The sequence below is a fragment of the Aquarana catesbeiana genome, linkage group LG01 (assembly GCF_042186555.1).
Source record: "Aquarana catesbeiana isolate 2022-GZ linkage group LG01, ASM4218655v1, whole genome shotgun sequence".
NCBI classification, from domain to species: Eukaryota; Metazoa; Chordata; class Amphibia; order Anura; family Ranidae; genus Aquarana; species Aquarana catesbeiana.
This window is the reverse complement of record NC_133324.1, coordinates 70,335,877-70,358,881: the sequence shown is the minus strand read 5'-3', so window position 1 is coordinate 70,358,881 and position 23,005 is coordinate 70,335,877. Positions and strand designations below refer to the sequence as shown.

At 42.2% G+C, this 23,005-nt stretch overlaps 1 protein-coding gene across 18 annotated transcripts in view; it reads left to right on the top strand.

The window, feature by feature from the left end:
• Nucleotides 1-23,005, top strand: part of TCF4 (transcription factor 4) — a 595,219-nt gene that overhangs the window by 270,052 nt on the left and 302,162 nt on the right. For all 18 annotated transcript variants that reach the window (XM_073620084.1, XM_073620022.1, XM_073620104.1 and 15 more), the window contains one exon: nucleotides 20,050-20,114. In XM_073620084.1, the coding sequence (XP_073476185.1) occupies nucleotides 20,050-20,114 (65 nt within the window). The remainder of the gene's footprint in view (nucleotides 1-20,049; nucleotides 20,115-23,005) is intronic.

Genomic DNA, 23,005 nt, shown 5'->3' with positions numbered 1-23,005 from the left:
AATAGAACCAAGCGCATTGGCATTTATCCTTTTTTTTTTTTTTTCATCCTCTTTCCCTCCTTCCATATTCCTCCCCCTTCTTTTTGTTTTTGCTTTTGTTGTTTTGGTAACAATAAAAAAGTGCTCTACAAGCAGAGATATTAATATTTAAATAATATATTTTCTGCTTGTTTGAATTGTTCCTTTTTTTTTCTGTGAGAGCTAAAATGCCTGACTATATTTTCTTTTTTCTTTTTTTTTTTTTTTTTTTTTGTGTTTGTGTTTGAAATGGCAATAAATGTAATTAAATAAAAATAAAAAAAAACACCTGCCAGCATCCAATCCTATCCACTAAAAACAGACATCTGGCGGATCGGATGGCTGGCAGGAGGAAATGAGCAGGCGGTCTGTTTATATCCGTCAGCCCCATAGAGAAGAACGGGCTGTGTCTGTGTCCGCTCTGCATAGACAGAGCAGACACGGACCAGCCATCCACTTGCTCAGCGGGGATCAACGAAATGAAAGTAAAAGTGCCTTTTGCTGTCAATTTTATGCATGAATTACTCCACAATGCCTGTAGCTATAGAGGTCAGTGAGGGCTTGATTTAAATCATATCCAAACCGAACAACAAAAATATAATATATTACGGCTTACCAATCCTTAAATGTGGTGGCTAAATGTTTGTAAATTGGTCCCATTTCATTGTAGGTTGTTCTTTAATTTAACTCACAGCATATGTTTAACACAAAGAATTGTATACAATATAGAAAACATCACTACACACCAGAAACGATTTTACTGTATCTGAGAATGTTGCTTAGATTACATACATCTAAATTTTGCACGTTCACACTATGTCACCGGAATAAGCATTTTGTTGTCCGAGTCTGCTCAGTGGGGATCAACGGAATGAAAGTAAAAGTGTCTTTTGCTGTCAATTTTATGCATGAATTACTCCACAATGCCTGTAGCTATACAGGTCAGTGAGGGCTCAATTTAAAACATATCTAAAGCGAAAAACAAAAATATAATATATTACAGCTTACCAATTCTTAAATGTGGTGGCTGGAATCTTTGTAAATTGCTCCCAGTTCAGTGTAGATTGTTCTTTAATTTAACTCACAGGATATTTTTTAACACAAAGAATTGCATACAGTATAGAAAACATCACTACACACCAGAAAAGATTTTACTGTATCTGAGAATGTTGCTTAGCTTACATACATCTACATTTTGCATGCTCACACTATGTCACCGGAATAAGCATTTTGTTGTCCGAGTCTGAATCTGTGGAATGACGCCAGGGAGGTGGAGAGTGCCAAGTTTTAGCCGATATGCTGAAAAAAATCTTGCAAATGAGAAGGAAAATGCAAGGCAATGTGGCAACATGTAATGTGAACTTGTAAGAATAGAAATAGGAGATCCGACATTGCTGCCTTGTTATTAAGGGCTCATTCACATAGGTGTTAAAACGCCATGTACAGATGCAGAAAGTGTCTAGTTTAGTATGCAGCAGTAGTCAAGTCTACGGGCCCATTCAGACAGCTGCGTCTGGCAGTATATTATAACGTTGCATTCAGCGAAAAAAAAAAAAAACTGCAGACAGCAGCTGCACCTGGGGTTGAAGATTTCAGTGTTAATTACGCTGTACACATGTAAGCATTTGTGCTAATGTTTACATGCAGAAAGCATTACTGAATCCTATTGGCTGGCTCCATTGCTCAGGGGCTGATACACTATATTGTCAAAAGTATTGGTACACCTGCCTTTACCCGCACATGAACTTTAATTATTATTATACAGGATTTATATTGCAACCAACAGTTTACAAAGCGCTTTACAAATTGAGGGTAGACCGTACAAATACAATACACTTTAATACAGTAGGATTTAGGGTGCCCTGCTCCTTAGAGCTTACAATCTAAGCACATGAACTCTAATGGCATCCCAGTCTTAGTCCGTAGGGTTCAATATTGAGTTGGCCCACACTTTGCAGCTATAACAGCTTCAACTCTTCTAGGAAGGCTGTCCACAAGGTTTAGGACTGTGTCTATGGGAATGTCCATTCTCTCCGCCTCATCCAATCACAGAACACCTTGTAGTTCTTGAAAAAAATACAAGGTGCTCTGTAAATAGAGGCAGTGCCAAGCAAGTGACCCCCTGTGGTTACTATTCAGAATTGCAGCCGCTCTGCACTGGACCCCGGAAGATTGCTTCTATCACTGTAGTAGCACCAACTACTACATTGATTTGTAGTTTCCACAGATAACTCAGGTATGAGATACATACTTACATTGTGTCAGGCTGGACCAAAAAAAACCTCATATTTCAACTTCAGTTTTATACATTACAGAAAGTTGCATTCTCAGAGTGTAAAGATTAGAACCCCTGTCAGCTTTTCTTGCTGTCTGCCCCGCCCCCCAACCCCCCCGTTAGGGAGATTCACCCTCTCTATTTGTCCTGTTTACCATTATCATTGAAAGTGAAAGTAAAAGAAAATCACAAATTTTCGGTTGTCCCCAGAAATGTAATAGAGGGGATAATCTTCTGAAGGAGATACTAGTTCTGGTGATCTGGGGGTCCCCAAGGCATGGTCACATGCCTGATGAAGGGGTCCTGTGTGGCTTTGAAACGTTGCTTTCTGCTGTAACGATGTGATCGTTGATTAAGGGCCCTTTCACACTGAGGCGGCATCGGCGGTAAAGCACCGCTATTGTAAGCGGCGCTTTACCGTCGGTATTCGGCTGCTAGCGGCCGAGAAAGGGTATAGCCGTGCCGTCCCATTGATTTCAATGGGCAGGAGCGGTAAAGGAGCGCTATACACTCCGCTCCTTCCCAGCTCCGAAGATGCTGCTAGCAGGACTTTTTTTCCCGTCCTGCTAGCGCACCGCTCCAGTGTGAAAGCCCTCGGGTCGGCACTTTCGGGTCGGTTTGCAGGTGCTATTATTAGCGCAATAGCGCCTGCAAACCACCCCAGTGTGAAAGGACCCTGAAGCTTTGGACCCATTTTTGGAAATGTTCCAAAGTAACTCAAGTACCTCTTTTTTGACACTTAGCCAATTGCTTTCCGCCATGTTTTTTGCACATTTTTTCATGTGGCAAACATGAGATTGCTACTTGTGTCTGGGCTGCTATTAAAAAATATTAGCACCGCAAGTGTGCAAGCACATTTTTCTTTTCTACCCTTGTTTCCACTACGCTCAGGTGTGAATGCAGCCTTAGGCTTCAGTAAAGCTTCGTACACACTACTAGTCTTTTTTTTTGTTCAACCCAGCGGGTCGGACTCGCTGTACCAACTATGCAACGTTAGTAGAGCGATCTCCCCTTCTGAGCTATTGTGTTCTGATAGGGGGACGCCCCCCCCGCCAGAGCACTCCGGTCAGCGCTCTCAGCCATTGGCTGAGAGTGCTGATCAGGAGACGGTCGGCGGAACTTTTTTGGTTATGAGCTTCTGTCGGACCAGCTGCCGCAAACATGAGCTGAATGTTGGCCGGTTTCTATTGACCCGCCGAATGCCAGCCAACAATCGTCCCGTGCGTACTAGGCTTAAGACTTGTGGTTGGGTAACCGTTCCCCAGCCATTAAAGCGGAGGTAAACCCCTTGATTTATCAGTTTCAAAAAACAGTGCCGGGAATGTAACTGTCACATTGGTTGTGCTCTCAAGTCAAACCGTCCAATAGCTGGTGTCATTACATGTGGAGCATCATGGCAGTTGAAGATTAAACAGAGGTTATAAAGATTAAACAGAGGCCAGGGTGGCAGCTTTCTTGGCTGAACACAATAGGAGGGTTTCCACTTTAAGCTGCAATAGGCATTGGACGGGGATGTTTACATGCCACACCTGTGATGCTTCGCGCCTGCGGCAAAGTTCACCTGACCTGTTAACGAGTGGCAAGTATTCAAGTAAGTCAAAGAATGATATAGAAAACCTGTGCTGGAGCATATATGTTATATGTTATTAATGAGCAGCCACTTAAGCAAATTGTGACACCAACAGCAAAGATATATTTCATGCAGGCTTTTTTTTCAGGGGGAACGCAGTTCCGGCACCTCCAGCACTGAATGCATATAATGCCAAGGTGCTGGGGTGTGCTGGAAGTTCTATTGATGCTAGCTGCTGGGAGATCTATTGTCATTGGGGGGATCTATTGTTGCTGGGTATGTCTATTGATGCTGGTAGGGGATCTATTGTTGCTGGGGTGATCTTTTGTTGATGGCAGAGATCTACTATTGAGCGAGTGGTCTATTGTTGCTGGCTGCTGGAGAGTCTATTAATGCTGGCTACTGGGTAGAGCTTCACGATTCTGGCCAAAATGAGAATCACAATTTTTTTGCTTAGAATAAAGATCCCGATTCTCTCACGATTCTCACGGTGTAATATCTTTCATATTATACAAAAAAATTAATGAAAGTGTATTTTTTTCCAAAAGAATTGCGCAAATACGGTGTAACATAAAATATTGCAAAAACCACCATTTTATTCTCTAGGGCCTCTGCTAAAAAATATATATAATGTTTGGGGGTTCTAAGTAAGTTTCTAGCAAAAGATACCGATTTTAACTTGAAACCAACAAGTGTCTGAAAAAAGTTTAGTGTTTAATTGGTTAAACTTTCCTCATTTACACACAGAAGTTCATTCTTTGATCTAAAGGACAATATGTTACAATGTTTATAGTTAGCTCAGCTGCTGAGGAATGTTGTGATACTTGACAGATTGCCCATTTTTGGGGGGTTTTTTTGACAGCTATGGGCTTCAGCAGAGAATTCTCTGCATAGAAAGAATCGGGAAAATGCTTTGTCAAGATCGCGAGGGGGAAAAGATTGCAATCTTGATTCTTAACGATTAATCGTGCAGCTCTACTACTGGGAGATCTAGTGTTGCTGGTGGGGGTCTATTATTGCACGGGTGGATCTGTTTCAATCATTTTTATTCAAGTTTTCACATTTTCCATAGTAAAAAAAAATATGCTAACGGATTCATGGTGATATATACAGCATCACAGATTATATTAAATGTAAACTTTCTATATGATAGTGCAGACATTTGCCACCTAAGTATCAACTTGTATTTTTATTATTAAATTAGTTCTTTTCATGTAGGGGTCTATACCAAAGATAAGGTTAGCATTTACAGGTATCTGTAATATGACCCTCATTATTTTAACAGAGTTTAGTTAGAGAGAGGAGATGGTTGAATATAAAGAATGAAAGGTTGAAAGAGAAGTAAAGGAGTAGAGTTAGAGAGTGAACTCGCTCCCCGATTCCCGCCCCCCTCCCCACCGGCCGCTCTACAACGGTATGGTTCTGGGGTCCCCCGTCAAGTACCGGATCCAGGGACTCCAGATCTTTTCGAGCTGCTGCATTTTATCAGTTAAAGTTGTGGTCATTCGTTCATTGAGCATAATCCAGGAGAGTTTATATTTGAGCTGGTTGAATGGTACCACCACCGTTTTCCAGCAGGGGTATTTTGTTGCTGGGGTGTCTATAGTTGATCAGAGGGATCTATTGTTGCTGAGGAGATCTATTGTTGCTGAGGAGATCTATTGTTGCTGGCTGTCGGGGACCTATTTTACTGCCTTTTTTTAGCAAATTCCTTAAAAACTACTTAACACCAAAAATGATGCTTGATACTTGATGCTTGGTTATGGATTCTCTAAAAGGGGCAACACTGGGAGGTGGGTAGGTGGTGGAACCAATTGACGGTGCTCGGGGTTGAGTAGGGGCAGAGACAGGGGATGACTTGAAAGGGGGGAGTACCTGCACCTATTCTTTGAGAAAAAAATGCCTGTAATCATGTATAGAAGCAGCACTAATTCAATAAACAGATGAATACATAAATATCTTTTTAAAAAATATGATGTGTTATAATAACACCAAACGTATTTCATACCAAACATAAAGTGATATCAAACTAATTTGTGAAAGAAATTCAGTCCATAAAAAGCCCATCTGTGAGGGCATAAAGAAAAAATGTGTTGAAGAAAGTTCAGAAAGGAGCAACCAATGTATAATCCAGTTATTCCATGAGTGACCCCACATTCCCAATATTCAGTGCTTTCACCACCAGGTGACACCAGATAAATGAGCCTCTTACCGGATCCTGTGGACCATCATATAATATGGTCAAATGCTATGTTAAATTCCTTAAGATGGGAAGACTCCAAACACCAGGTATGTGTCCAGTTAGGGTTGCTCCATCCATCCGTTCTTCAGGTCCACTTCCAGCAGCTTCCCGTGCTCCAAAGAACCCCTGGATGTCATTCAAGTAAATGGGGAAGCACCGCAAACACCATGCAACTGCATGCAATGTTCATTTGTTGGCAAAAATGTGGTCAAAACAGGCTTCACGGAGGCGACACATCACTTTCTTACTGCTTCTTGGTAGCCTCCGGAGCTTCAGAGGCAAGCCCATGTCTAAATTTACCCTTAGAGAATGCCCTTCACTTTCCTCTAGACACAGCAGGAAGTGAGTGAAGCAAAATATTACATTTCTATTCCTGAAAAGATGGAATTGTGTTTTAGCAGAGATTGATAAGAGATCACATTCATATGTATACCTAAGGGGGGAGAAAAAAAAAACTTAAAAAGATTATGTCCCTGAAAATAATAGCAAATTGTTGGTGACTGTGTCTGCTCTGCAGTAGATCTCCTACGTATAGTTGCCTTCCAGGTCAGCAATTGAATGCTAAAGCGGGATCAAAGCCCTGACTATGACAGCATGTTTCCCAAATATATTTCCAGCAGCAGAATAAACATGTACTTTCCTATTATGTGGTCTCTTAGGTACGCAAACTAAGTACCAGAAATTATCACATTAGCCTTCCACAATACACTGGGGGCATTGCATTAAAGCGTGCATTTTATACTTTAACATTAAGCCGTAGGGCAGAGTAACCACGCAGAGCAGTAGGGAATCATACGAATGCTGGAAAAGCATTATATTTCTGTACACAGTTGTAGATTAAGCACGCTGTGAAAGAACTACACATCCAGGCGCATGCCATATGTATTCCCTTTGTAAAATCTGCAGTGATTGAGTTCATTTTTCACTGGCCATGGTCACTGGGGTCCTTTTGGGGAGGTCTGCAAATCATAAAGAATTGTGATATTATTAATAGAGAACTCTGCGGGAACTAAAAATGATGGAGGGCGATCAAATGAGGTGTCAGTCTATTCATTTTAAAGGGCTAAAGGTATGACTTTTGGGCAGCACAGTGACCTAGGGTTGTGGTAGAGCAGTACACTACCTGCATGGAGTTTTCATGTTCTCCCTGTGCTCCCTTTAATGAGATTCACCCTCTCTATTTGTCCTATTTGTTATCAAGAGTGAAAGTGAAAGACCAAATTTTGGTTTGTCACCAGAAAAGGAATGGAGATGAAATCTTCCAAAGTCCTGGTGACTCTGATGACAACCAGGAATTCCCTGACTTTGGAGGATTTTCATCTAATGTCCTGTTTTGGCCGTGGGACAGGAAGTGAACGGAAATCTCCCCAATTGGACACAGTTTGCAAAAAATAATTAAAAATTGTGATGGGTTGTAACTATATCCCAAATGAAAAAAAAATCCTTTAATTGTCCTTTATAGCAGCGGTCCCCAACCTTTTTGGCACCAGGGACTAGTTTCATGGCAGCCAATTTTCCCAGGTACTGGGGGGGTGAGGGGGTTGGGGGAGGGGCTATTTGCTGAGTCTGTCCCCAGCCCCCCTTTACAGCACAGTCCCCCTTTAAATGAGTGTCCTCGGTTCCCCTTCACATCACTGCCCCCCTTTACATTACAGTGCCTCTTTACATCACAGCCCCCCCTTTACATTACACTGCCCCCTTACAGAGAAGTCCCCTTTACATTACAGTGCCCCCTTTACATCGCAGTGCCCCTTTACATTATTGTAAAAGGGACTGTTCTGTAAAGGGGGCACTGTAATGTAAAAGGGGGGTTGTGATGCAAAGGGGGCACTATAATGTGAAGGGGACTGCTCTGTAAGGGGGGCACTGTAATGTAAAGGGGGGATGTGATGTAAAGGGGACTGCACTGTAAATGGCTACTGTAATGATTACAGTGCAGTCCCATTTATATTACAGTGCCCCCTAGCAATCACAGCCTCCTCCATCACAGTGCCCCTGCAGTCTTCCCCCACCCCCACCCTCCTTTCCTCTCTCCCCATTCTAATCTCTGCCTACCCTACACAGGACTCCTATCTTTAGCAGGGCAGAGGCAGTGATCAGTCCCTATGTCCTCTCCCGGATCTTCCGCCCGACCGAGGATGTCATCCTATATCAGCAGGGCAGGGGGCGGGAAGAGTTTTCCATTCCGATCTGCAGCTCCTCCCACCCTCTGCTCTGCTGATTGGATTACATCGTCAGCCGGGTGGGCGTAGAAGCTGGGTAAGGACACGCACAGCAGGAGGTGAGTGTGACCGCGGTCTATAAAAGCCCTGTGCTGACCACTGTCGTCGCTCATCTTCTGCTGTGCTGGGTCATCAACAGGGGGTTGGGGACCCCTGCTTTAAAGAACAATTACGGAATAACCCTTTCTAATCCCCAAAATTTTCAACCCCACCCCAAAACCTATGCGTACTAACCTCTGTAAGAAAGATGAATATGCCTACCTATTTTCAGCCTGCTTCGGTCTGGCTGCAAGATCCTGCTCCCCTTTTCTCAGCAAGTGGCGGCTTCAGGGGAGAGGAATGAGCACCAACAATGGATGGGCACTGAAGCCTAAAGGTGAGGTCTTCGTTCCAGGCTTTACTAGCCATTGTTCAGTGCTCTCTCTTCTTCCCTGCAGCTGGCTGTGTGCTGACACGGGATCACATGACCCGACTGGAGCATCAAAAAAATAGGTACATATGCGCATCTTTCTTACTCTTGTTAGCAAACATAGGTGTTAAGGTGTTAGGGGGGGGAGTATTTTAAGATTGGTTAGGTTTAAATCTACTTTAAAGTGTTACTAAACCCAGAACCCTGCATTCACTATATCTAGTCTCCAACATGAAAATGTAATTATTTTAGTAAATATAAACTGCTAAATACCTTTTCTCATCAGCAGTACAGGCATACCCCACTTTTAAGTACACAATGGGGTTTATTTACTAAAGCTAGAAAGTGCAAAACCAGGCTCACTTCTGCATAGAAACCAATGAGCTTCCAGGTTTTATTACCAAAGCTTAATTGAACAAACTGGGGTTAGAAGCTCATTGGTTTCTATGCAGAAGTGAGCCTGATTTTGCACTTTCTAGCTTTAGTAAATAAACCCCATTGTGTACTTAAAAGTGGGGTATGCCTGTATATAGCAATCATGTGACTTCTATCAGTGTCTGGTTAAAGCTTGTAGGAGGAGTTTTCATTCTGCTCTGACTGTCCTATGAGGCTGCATGACCCCTGACTTTCTGTCTGAACGGTGCTGATTGGCCCTGTGCTGATCACATGCACCCTCCCCCCAAAAAAACTCTCTCTGGCAATATACACCAAAGTGGGCATGCGCAGAGTGCCCCCAAGGCTCTGTTCTATCAGGAGATGAATTGGAGATAGTAAAGCAAGGGGAGGATCAGAGAAGACAGGGTCAAACAGCCTTTTTACACCATGTGGATGATTAACCCCTTAGGTTCGACAGTGAGTATAACAAGCATGCTTTTCTGCATATACAGACTGATTTTACTGTTATGGGTTTAGTAACACTTTAAGGCTATTTTTTATTCTTTATATTTCCTATTTTATGAGAATGGGATATAACATCATTGATTTAATTGAATTTGCTTCTTTCTTTCCTTTTTTTTTTTACCTCTTGCTTTGGTTTGCGGCGGTCACACTTTAATCACTACCTCTACCAATGCGTAATCTTTGCAAGAGCGCCAGGCTAAATTGGTCTTCTCTTGCTTGTAAGGAAAAAAAAATCGGAGGTGAAGATCACATTAATTAATTACATGTGTTTTGGCACCAATGATCTTGAAGTGATATTTTCCAATCCGACACCCCTATTTACTATGGCGAGGGGGGGGGGGACACTGATATTTTCCAGAGCCGCTTGCTGCAGGCCTCTCGGTTAATGAATATGATGGGGATATAAAGTATGACCTTTATATTATAGTCTGGAGGAGCAGACAGCAGCCTTCAGAAAGCATCACATCATTAAGCTTGGCACAGATTAGCAGCAGGATTTGGGCCCAGTTCAAATCCCGGCTTCATCGATGTAGAACTCAGCAAGGGTGGCAAAAGTCCAACCCAATTTCTCTTTCCCAGGTGTCAGTTCCATCATGATGTTGATCATGAAGGAAGTTTACTCTGGGGGAGGTGTGAGCGGAGAAGCCCCGTATCTTATGCAGCCTGTTACCCACAATGCCACTGGGAGGTTCCGTGATTGATTAGCCGTGTACTCACCAATAAGTGTCACGGTGACATGGGACAACGCGCGGCTGGTATTGCATAAAGAAGGCAGCGGTTTCAGTGAACAGCTTTTGTTTTGCTACAAAATAAATCATATTTACAGAAGCACAGACCGGCCTGGGTTCTAGGAGCACAGAAGGAGCTGCCGCAGGACGCAGAGCTTGGGTGGTTGTACTTTTTGTTAGATACGTATTATATGGATGGAAAAATAGATATTTACAGAGATAGAAAAACAGATATTACATACAGTAAATAGATAGGTATTTGGAGGATAGATTCATAGAGACAGGCATAAATAGGCCTTAGATAAACAGATTTGTATGTATGTAGATATTAGCTAGGTATTAGGCAGGTCGATTGAAAAACTGATAGATTGATACCTAGTGCTTTTTGTTAACATTAGATATACAATAGATTGATAGGTATTAGATAGATAGATAGATAGATAGATAGATAGATAGATAGATAGATAGATAGATAGATAGATAGATAGATAATATATGATCTTTCTACTTATCTATCTATTGTATCTATCTATTGGAAGTGGCAAAATATCTAGATAGATAGATAGATAGATAGATAGATAGATAGATAGATAGATAGATAGATAGATAGATAGATTTTTTTCACTTATTTCAATACATTTTCATAGTAATTGATTGGGATACTCTCTTTTGCAGTAACACGGCTCCAATAAAAATAAATAAGTAGCTATAGATAGAGAGATGCAATAGATAGATAGATAGATAGATAGATAGATAGATAGATAGATAGATAGATAGATAGATAGATAGATAGATAGATAGATAGATAGATAGATAGAGATAAATAAGTAGATATAGGTAGATAGATAGATAGATAGATAGATAGATAGATAGATAGATAGATAGATAGATAGATAGATAGATATTTGTGGTTGAGCATTTTTAGTGGGTCATGGCAGTCCCGAACTGTGGTGCTGTGGTTTTTTGGCCCACTGTTCATAATCTGGCAATAATCACATGAAAAATCTGATGAATCGACTTGGGTACAATCAGCCTGCCCATACATGGTCCCTGCTGAACTGTCCGAGATTTGAACCATCTTTGGCTGGCTTTAGCAAGTCCCTCACCCCCTTGGACTCACCTAGTTGTCCTGGCTTTCCCAGTCTCCCAGACTCTCTCTCGATCTTACAGGCTCTCCCACATGGACAGTAGTCTCTCGAGTGGAGCACCTCTTTCTCCTAGGCCAGTGATGGTGAACCTTGGCACCCCAGATGTTTTGGAACTACATTTCCCATGATGCTCATGCACTCTGTAGTTGAGCATCATGGGAAATGTAGTTCCAAAACATCTGGGGTGCCAAGGTTCGCCATCACTGGCCTAGGCAGTAGGACATGTCCATCCTGACTGAAGCACGTGGCTCTCTCCTGACAGGGCCCCAGGCCTTGCTCATAACAAGTATGCATACCAGCACACTCACACAACCTGCAGGTCCTGGACATGGGACGTCTTCCCACCCAAATGTTTTTAAAGCCTTCAAACTCCAGAATCTGATCCAGAATTACAAAACCCAGAGAACACTGACAAACCAGTCTTCTCCACTTAGAAACAATACCCTGGAGCTTTGCACGCTGCATTAGTGCGAATCCTGTGTGTCTTCTGCCTATCCTCACACAGTGGCAGGACCTAGCACTGTCACAAAAGATAGGTAAATATTAGCTAGGTAGATATTAGATGGAAGGATGGATGAATAGGTAGATATTTGACAGGTAGATATTACCTAGATTAAGTGATTAGCAAATACTGTAAATAAGTATTAGATAGATACACATTGTAGTAGATAGATGGATTGATAGATAAGTAGATATTAAGATATTAGTCAGGTAGATATTAGATGGTAGGTTGGATAGATAGAGAGATAGATAGAGAGATAGATAGATATGGATAGATAATTGTTAGATAGACAGTAGATGGATGAGTGGATTGGTAGATATTAGACAGATGGAAGTATGGAGAGATAGACAGATAGATAGGTAGGTTATTAGATAAGTAGATATTACATACAGTAGATCCTGCAGATAGATATTATATAGAGAGATGGGTATCAGGTAGGTAGATTGATAATCGATAAATAGGCGCATAGATAGATATTTAGTAACTCTTTGTAGTACATTTCATAGTAACTGACTAGATCAACAGATATTAGACAAATACATTTTCAGTGAATGGATTAGACTATATTAGAATGGCAATGTGATGGAAGTTTCTGGAAGGTAGCAGAATGTAATTTCCTTCATTGTGTGATTAGCAGATGAGAAGAAGCACAGGTGACGGTGCCCGAGTAAAGTGACATATCCCAAGATGCCCCCTAAGCCCGGAGCTCCATCTTCCCGGGTCTTTAAATGTTTTATTGTATGTAGAAATTCGAGAGGCTGAATCTATGATTTGTTGGCACCGCAGGGCTCATTAAGTGTTCTCTGCATGCGTTTCCTCTAATGTGCAGCTTCTGCTTTATGACATATATATGGTCGGGGCAGATTCAGCATCCCCGATACCGTCTACCTCTCCTCCTACACTAATAGGAGATACATTTGTGACTGGTTAATGTATTATTCTTTATCTGGTGCTTCAGATCTGAGTGCCTTCTAGTTAACTGTCGTTATGTAATAAATCCTTCCATGGCATCATTATATAAAATGTTCAGTAGTCCGCTGCCATATGTTCCTTATATTATATTGGTGCGCGGCCTAACACTGAGATTGCTAAGTGTAAGGCACCGTTGTCATACACCGCATCCTGGCTGCATGTTACTGATGCACACTTAGCATTCCCCAACATCTTGCCCATGTGTTGGCCCTTACATTTGCTTCAAGCCATGGTTGCGCTCCATATTCTTGTACTGGAACCCTTGAAGCTGAACTCCGGGGAGCTTGAAAAATCTCCTTCGCAGTGGTGCTGCACCTGCACTGCAAGGATGAGCTGCTCATTTAGGTCTAGGGAGCATGGAAAAGTATATTTAATCACCGGATCCTCTGCTCCTCCTCACTTCTAGACCAGTGCCTGAAGCTACTATTACCCTATGCCCTGGGTTCCTGAAGTCTCTTCTACCACATGTTCCAAATCCCTGAAGCCTACTACCCCCATGCCCCGGTCTTTGAAGCCTACTCCGTGCTAAGGTCCCACATCATAAGGACTAGCTCTGCATTGGAAGCAAGGATACCGAAGGACAGGCCACCACCGGAGCATGGGGGAGCCTCTTGCAATGCCCTATACAGCAGCATTCAGATCAGGAGAGGTGGGGCAGTACTGGGAGAGGATCAGGTGTGCTGAATGCAATTATGCTGGCAAGGAGCATTCTGATAATAAGGAGCAGAGAGAACACCATTGTATTCCTTCTATAGTCTACAACTTAAATAAAGAAAGTGGTGTAATCTGCCTTGCTGTGCTGTGTGGTAAGGCTGCGTAAATCTCAGGACTGAATGGATAGAAATACAGGGGTAACAGCTATCATATACAGTCATGGCCAAAAATATTGGCACTCCTGCATTTCTGTCAGATAAAGCACCACTTCACCCAAAAAATGCACCACTTCACCCAGAAAACTGTTGTAATTACAAATGTTTAGGCATTCTAATATTTATTTCTTTTGCTTTTATTGGAATGACACAAAAAAGTGGAGAAACAAAATGCCAAATCTGACACATTCCAAGCAAAACTTTAAAAATGGCCTGGACAAAATTATTGGCACTTTCAATTTAATATTTGGTAGCACACCCCTTGGAAAAAATAACTGAAATCAATTGCTTCTTGTTACCATCAATTTGTTTCTTACACCCCCCCCCCCCCCCCCCCCACGGGAATTTTGGACCACTCTTCTTTTGCCGACTGCTCTAGGTCTCTAATTGGAAGGGTTCCGTTTGCCAGCTGGTGTTTTGAGATCTCTCCACAGGTGCTCTATGGGATTTAGATCTAGACTCATTGCTGGCCAGTTCAGTACTCTCCAGCTCTTTGTCTTAAACCATTTCTGGGTGCTTTTTGACGTGTGCTTTGGGTCATTGTCCTGCTGTAAGACCCATGACCTCTGACGGAGACCCAACTTTTTGACACTGCATTGCCCCCCCTGAATTCTTTGGTAGTCTTCATATTTCATAATGCCAGACACACGGTCAAGACATCCAGTGCCTGAAGCAGCAAAGCAACCCCAAAACATCAGTGATTCGCCATCATGATTGACTGTAGGGACTGCATTCTTTTTTTTTAAAGTCCTCCTTTCTTTTTCTGAAAACAGTAGAATGATGGGCTTTACCAAAAAGCTTTAATTTTGTTTCGTCTGTCCACAGCACATTCTCCCAAAAGGTTTTTCAAGATCAAGATTTATTGATTGATTTTGATTGACACTGATGATAACCGATTTATAATTGATTGATTGTTTATCATTATATGTGTTTAACTCCTTCCTGCCCACCCTGGCGTCCCTTTTAAAAGTTCTGAACCCTAGGGATGTGAAAGATCGGTCAATCACGTGACCGCTGTGAATGGCTGTCACAGTGGTCACATGATCAGGAGCCGGTCCCGCCAGCTAATGATCATTAATCAGCTAATTTCAAAGCTCAGCCTCTGTGCTATGAGTGCACTCTCAGCACAGAAACATTAGCTGCCCAGTGGCACATACAGTATGTGCGGCATGTGAGCGTTAAAGCCCACCCTTGTGCTGCTCAACATATGTGTTGCGCGGTTGTAAAGGGATTAATATACAGCATCCATATACATTTTGTGGCTACCATTACATATAAGGGGAATAACAATAACTTTATTTTGACACAGTCCTGAGGAAGCAGACTCTGGCTATGAAACATGTTGACGTAGGTTCATAGATGTGATGTTTTTTCTATGGCATATTTTATATGCCAGTGGTCGCAAAATGTATATGGATTTTCTTTATGTAACATAATATTTTTTTTTCTGGATTAACATCCTTTTGAATTTTTTTTTTGTTTGAAAAGTACATTTTATTTGATACATTTTAATAAAATTCATGTTTTTTTCAGGGCAACATGTAAAGTCCCTTTTTATTCAACATTTACTGAATTTTGTAAGGTTGAGTTCTTGCACTATTGCATTGTTAAAAAACGATATTTGTATAAGGTGGCAATTTGTTTCCAAAATGTACAGTATAACACTTAGGGGGTTATTTACTAAAGGAAAATCCACTTTGCACTGAAAGTGCACTTGGAAGTAAAGTCGCTGTAGATCCGAGGGGGACATGCAAGGAAAATAAAAAACAGCATTTTAGCTTGCACATGATTGCATGATAAAATCAGCAGAGCTTCCACTCATTTCAGATCTACCCCTTAGATGTAGAGCGACTGCACTTCCAAGTGCACTTGCAGTGCAATGTGGATTTGCCTTTCGTAAATAACCCCCTCAGTGTTAAAAAGTGGAAAACCCCTTTAACTGGTGGGAAAATCCTAGAAGTGGGATGGGGAAAATATCCACAACATGATGATGAGCTGTTTTAAACCTGGTAAATACCATGAAAAAAATTAAAAAAAACATTTTGGTTGGGGTAATTGGGGGAAGCAACATCGTTTTTTCCTTTTGAGTGCAACTTTTAGCTTTTTTTAAGAACATGCATTGCCACCTGCTGGTGAAAACTGGTATTGTGGTATGTCTGAAGGTTCCCATTTATCCAGGTTATGGTATGTGATCTAGTAGTAGTTAGTCACATTCAACTGGACTTCTTCTGTAAAGATGTTTTGTAGCCTATCCAAACCACTTCTTCTAAATGAGTGTCAGGAAGAGACTCCAGCATTTATATCCACACAGGTAACACCGACACCTTAAAAGATAAGTTCACCGTTTAGGAAAAAAATAATAAATGCACATATTTTTACAGGAAAAAAAAAAATTATTATTTTTTCCCTAAGGAGCCTGGAAAGCATTTCATCTGTGATCAGGGGTGCAATGCCAGACTCCTGCAGACAAGCCCCGCAGCTTTTAGCCCGTATCTGCATACAGGCTGACTGTTTACAAGCTGCAGGGCTTGTGAATGAACTACAAGGCTGCTCACCAGTGACCTCTCAGCCCATTCAGAACTGCAAGCAATCGGCCGCAATGGCTGACGGTAGTTGTAGCTCGTGCATTCACAGGAAAATGTGAACGAATAAGGCGGCCGTGTGGGCGAAGCATCCGCACTGACATCTAACTTTCAAATAGTGACAGCGGGTGCGGGGTTAAGATCCCCCGCTTGCTGTCACAGGGAAGAGGGGTAGAGGCTGCAGCTGCTGAAACATGCAACATGTTCCAAAAGGTAAACTTATCCTTTAATCAATCGCCATGTCATGTGTAGATGTTGATTGTCGAGAACAGGATAGGAGGCGTGAAAGGTGCGGTGCATTCATTTCATGCATTGGTACAATGTGAGAACTACAGGTACATATCTCTAGTTAAAGCAGACCTTCCTTCCTACTATTTATATGAAAGGTCCAGTATTACAGAAAACAATTTGCTAAAGCTCTGCGCAAACTGTTGGCATTATATAAATCCTGTATAATAAATAATAATTGAAATACATTTAATTCATTACTGCCTGCCTCATTCGATATGCTCTGTCAATTTCCTGATACTACTTTGCTCCTCCTTTTGTAAAATCTCACAACCATCTTCAAAGCTGATATCATCGGTGGCCAGCTTGTTCTTCCACATTTTTTAAAAAAGGGAGTACCATCCAAGTAAGTCATATAGGTTGCCACCATCCCTTGTATAAGGAGAAAAAGAAATAACCCCTCAAAAATTGGTGGGACTTTGAAGGCAAAAAAGTAGTAAAAACAATTTTATTGGTACAAATATACAAAAATACACATAGGAAAAAATATGATACAATAACATTGAATAAACCAAGGAGTGGTAAAAAGAGGAATATACTGATGTAGAGTTCGAATGTATATTCGTGTAGTCTTCCACCTGAGCCTACGCGTTTCGGGACTACCCATAGAGTCCCTTCATCAGGGGCAACTTGTAGGAGGAATTACACCAAGTATATTCAGGGAAGAAGGCTCACTGTCAAAGTCTCGGAGGTAAGTACGAACAAAGCACCACAGGAATCCAGAGAGGAAACGGACGTATATCTGGCCCCGCCTTATCCACACTGGTCCCACCGTGTGGCCCCAGGGGAGCGAGCTCAAGAGGGGCAACACTATCCCGGTGGGATCCCAAAAAAAGGAGAACCAAGAGGGGATTATCCTAGTGCTGGTTTAGAAAGGATTTCATTGAGGGATATAGGCGGGTACCCCCAAAATACCGGCAGGGGAGCGGGGGCCCCCTTAAAAGCACAAGCAGCTCCGAAGGTTGCAGGGGATAACAGCTTCTTACACAGGCAGAATCATGTGAGTAGTGGGGCTGCACTACAGTGTGTTAGGGAGCTTGGTTCGTCTAGTCTGTAACCACCGCCGCCGAGCAGGACAATGACGAACCAAGCTCCCTAACACACTGTAGTGCAGCCCCACTACTCACATGATTCTGCCTGTGTAGGAAGCTGTTATCCCCTGCAACCGTTTCCTCTCTGGATTCCTGTGGCGCTTTGTTCGTACTTACCTCCGAGACTTTGACAGTGAGCCTTCTTCCCTGAATATACTTGGTGTAATTCCTCCTACAAGTTTCCCCTGATGAAGGGACTCTATGGGTAGTCCCGAAACGCGTAGGCTCAGGTGGAAGACTACACGAATATACATTCGAACTCTACATCAGTATATTCCTCTTTTTACCACTCCTTGGTTTATTCAGTGTTATTGTATCATATTTTTTCCTATGTGTATTTTTGTATATTTGTACCAATAAAATTGTTTTTACTACTTTTTTGCCTTCAAAGTCCCACCAATTTTTGAGGGGTTAATTCTTTTTTTCCACATTTTTTGATCTGACCCACTGATGACGTTGGCGCCATATCTTACAGTCACAGTGGGAATAAAATTTTTTTTTTTTGATTTTGCATTAGAAAAACAATTGCGCTAACATAAAAAAAAAAACATAAACATAAAAAAAATTGGAACTAACACTATTTTATTCTCTAGGGTGTCTGCTTTCAGAAAATTATAATGTTTGGGGGTTTTGTGTACTCTTCAGGCCTAAAATGATTGTTTAACCGCTTCCCGGCCTCTGCACGACGATATACGTTGGCAGAAGGGCACGGGTGGGCAAAAGGGCGTACAGGTACTCCCCTTTAAGAAGCGGCACTGCGGGTGCGCGTGCCGCGTTCTCCACGACCGCGGGTCCCGTGGACTCGATGTCCGCCGGGTGCCCGCGATCGTGTCACGGAGAGCTAGAGCGGGGAGATGCCTATGTAAACAAAGCATTTCCCCGTTCTGCCTTGTGTCATGACAGAGACCACTGCCCCCTATCATCGGGAGCAGTGATCGCTGTCCTGTGTGTTGAAACCCATCCCCCCACAGTTAGAAATCACTCCCTAGGACACACTTAACCCCTTCATCGCTCCCCCCTTCACTGCCAGTGTCATTTAAACAGTAATCAATGCATTTTTATAGCACTGATCGCTGTATCAATGACAATGGTCCCAAAATAGTGTCAAAAATGTCCGATGTGCCCGCCATAATGTCGCAGTCATGATAAAAATCGCAGATTGCCGCCCTTACTAATAAAAAAAAAAAAATTAATAATACAAATTGCATAAAACTATCCCCTATTTTGTAGACGCTATAAATTTTGTGCAAACCAATCAATATACGCTTATTGCGAATTTTTTTTTTACCAAAAATATGTAGAAGAATACATATCAGCCTAAACTGAGGAAAAAAATATTTTTTTTATATATTTTTGGGGGATATTTATTATAGCAAAAAGTAAAAAATATTGCTTTTTTTTCAAAATTGTCGCTCTTTTTTTGTTTATAGCGCAAAAAATAAAAACCGCAGCAGTGATCAAATACCACCAAAAAAAAGCTCTATTTGTGGGGAAAAAAGGACGTCAATTTTATTTGGCTACAACGTCGCACGACCGCGTAATTATCAGTTAAAATGACGCAGTGCCGAATCGCAAAAAAGTGCTCTGGTCAGGAAGGGGGCAAATTCTTCCAGGGCTGAAGTGGTTAACGTTTGTGGAAAAAAAGCAAAGCCGGCTCTGGTAGCGAAAGGGAAAACATAAATTGAATATATTAATGTATACAGTGCTGCATTAATTTGTGCCTTTTATGTCTGCCTGGCATTCAGCTTTAAAACTCGTGACCACTTATAGCACTTAAAAGCAGGGGCTTCTCTGGCCACGCCAAGGGACCTCTGTATATACTGCGGGTGCAGGGACGCACTGGATGCCTTCGCTGCCATTGTGCTCTTGCTGGGTGTCACGTGCGTCCCTGTGCCTTTAAGAAGCAGTGGGCTCCCTCCATGCATACCTGCCCTTAATCTCTCCATTCTTTTATGTGCTCCTACTATGGAGGCTCTGGAAATTTAGAGTTAGGATCGCAGTATGCACAGAGGTCCCTTGACGTGGGCATTGCGGCTTGTGCATGTATTTGCAAATGTGTGCAAACAAAACCCTCTGTTTTTAATGTAAACTGTTAGACAGGCACAATTTGGTTGTTTTGCAGGCTGGCTGGTAAGTGTGCTGGGAAATCTTTTGTCTGTTTGTGATCCACAATGACTGCTACCAATACTTTTTCAAGTGAAGTGTAATCTTGACTCTTCTATTTTTTTTACAGGTAAAGGAGAGCGAAGCTCATACCCGTGCTACTCCAGAGACTCAGATATACAGGGCTGCCATCAGGTAAGATAACTGAACTATGCCGTTTCTGGGAAAACAATTTCTGATGTCTGTCCATTGCAGCTAATTGGATTCAACCTTCCATCCCCCTCTCCCCATGCTAATTTATTGAAGGGAAGCATATGGTTAAAGCTGAATGCCAAAGTGCCAAACTCAAGCAAACTCAAATGCTACTTATAAGAGTAGCAGTGACATCATCACTGTGCTGTGGCAAACAGAGCCAGAAGTGGGAGTGGGTACCTGTCAAAGCAAGGTACCCACTCCCCTCCCCAAAAGGTGCCAAATGTGGCAGCAGAGGGGAAGAGGAGGCAGACAAGCAGAGCTTCTCCTTTTGGGTGGAGCTCCGCTTTAAGATGAGCAGTCATATGTAGGTGAAACTTCTATGGAAGTGGAAAACCACCAGGAACTCTTTGTTGAGATAAGAATTAAGCCTGTCATTGCTGACCTTCTGAAAATGCTAGTTACAGTAAAACCTTGGTTTGAGAGTAATTGGTTTGAGAGTGTTTTGCAAGACAAGCAAAATGTTTTAATAAATTTTGACTTGATATACAAGCAATGTCCTGATATAAGAGTAGCGTCATGTCACAACTGAGTATAAAAGAGGAGAGAGGCGCCACTAAGTGTAGCAATATGGTTACATTTAATGAAGGTACAACATTTAGAAACTCGCATGGTTGATGATTAAAAGAGGCACATAACAAACATAACTCTCAACATAGACCATCCTCTGCACTGCTGTCAAAGTCGTCCTGTCCACACTATGCTCCACAAGCACTTCAAGCCTCTACTGCGGGGTAGTCTTCCCGGTCACGATTGCAGACTGACAGCGGTGAGAGTTGGCGGTGTGGAGGATGGTCTATGTGGACAGATTTACCCCGGATGCCTGCATACTTAGATGTGCCTGTTTCAATCAACAACCATGTGAGTTGCCAAATGTTGTACCTTCATTAAATGTAATCATATTGCTACACTTAGAGGCGCCTCTCTTCTCTTTTATACTCTGGAGCTCCTGCTGGATTTTGCTTCTAATCCCCTTGTGGAGGCTTCCATTTGTGGATGGACATTTTATGGTTACACAACCTGGTCACATTGCTATAATCTTTTTATATGGACTATAAACTGAAAGACCTATGAATAAATGGTTGTGGAATGAATCATCCGAGTTTCCATTATTTCTTATTGGGAAATTTGCTTTGATATACAAGTGCTTTGGATTACAAGCATGTTTCTGGAACAAATTATGCTCACAATCCAAGGTTTTACTGTATTTGTCTTTAGCTTCAGTACTTCAGAGTCATTGACCATGAGCAAGCAATCAGTCATTGAAGTCAGAATGGAGTCTTACCACCTAATTTGCAAATTTATAAAGGGTCGGTGGCTCAAGTGTTGAAGCCACTGGTTTTACACTATGGCCAGGCAGCTAGCTTTCTTAGATGGTGAGTTTAGAATTGGCCAGCTAAATACCTCTCTTAGGATGGGTTCCCTCTAAACCAAATGATAACTTGCCACCCTGTGGAAATGGGCTACCTTAGGCATGAGCCCAGATAACTGACCGGTATATTTGCCCTGACGAAGACAAAGTTTTCTGCTTATGGTAGAAGCGAAATGTCAAGCACTTCTGCAACAGAGAATGACATTTTGCAACCTGACTTTGGGGCCCCATATCTTGGGGCCACTTGGAGCTAGGAACTCCAAATTTGAATATGCTGTAGTGTTAGTTCCACTGTGTTAGCACACCATATTTGGAATTCCTAGCTCCAAGTGGCCCTGAGATACAGGGCCCCAAAGTTGGGTCATAAAATGTCTTTCTTTGCTCTGCAGACGCTTCTAGACGCAAACGCGGTAAAACGCGGCTAAACGCGGCATGCAAATGTGGCAAAACGGGCATTTCTAAATGCCGGTTTCAGCTTTTAAAACCATGCGTTCAGCAGAGTTTGCACTGGCGTCTCGTGTGCATGAAGCCTTATGCCCCGTACACACGGTCGGATTTTCCGACAGAAAATGTGTCATAGGACCTTGTTGTCGGAAATTCCGACCGTGTGTGGGCTCCATCACACATTTTCCATCGGATTTTCTGACACACAAAGTTTGAGAGCAGGCTATAAAATTTTCCTACAACAAAATCCGTTGTCCGAAATTTCCGATCGTGTGTACACAAATCTGACGGACAAAGTGCCACGCATGCTCAGAATAAATAAAGAGATGAAAGCTATTGGCCACTGCCCCGTTTATAGTCCCGACGTACGTGTTTTACGTCACTGCGTTCAGAATGATCGGATTTTCCGACAACTTTGTGTGACCGTGTGTATGCAAGACAAGTTTGAGCCAACATCCGTCGGAAAAAATCCTAGGATTTTGTTGTCGGAATGTCCGAACAAAGTCCAACCGTGTGTACGGGGCATAAGAGTTGACTGCAGCAGCTTCTGCGTTCCTAAAAAGAGGATCCAATACAGAGTTTAAAATTGGTGCTACTGCAAGGTCTTTGCTTGCTACACAATAGCTGTAAATGAACATGTTCATAGAGGTTCTGTGAGAATAAACTCATAGGAAGAGGATAAAAAATATGTCTGTGGAAAAAAAAACTGATTTGTTGTCCTTTTTAGTCTTTCAATTGTTTTTGGCTTAATGTCAAGGCCAACAGGCTCAATGCAGAGCCCTCTCGAGAGATGTGTGCATTCGGCAGAAAAACTCTGGATGTTTCCATGAAGCTGTAAAATGTCATAGCTCCTCCAATCCCGAGTTGTCTTTCTGCAGCTGTAGTGGAAGTTCTATTCTCCTGTGTGTTTACATGCTTGTAACTCTTTGTAATACCTCGCAATGCATCGTCTCAAGACAATTACGCTCTTAAAAAGACGTTTCCCTTCCGCTTTCATTTGGCAATTGCACATGAGTGT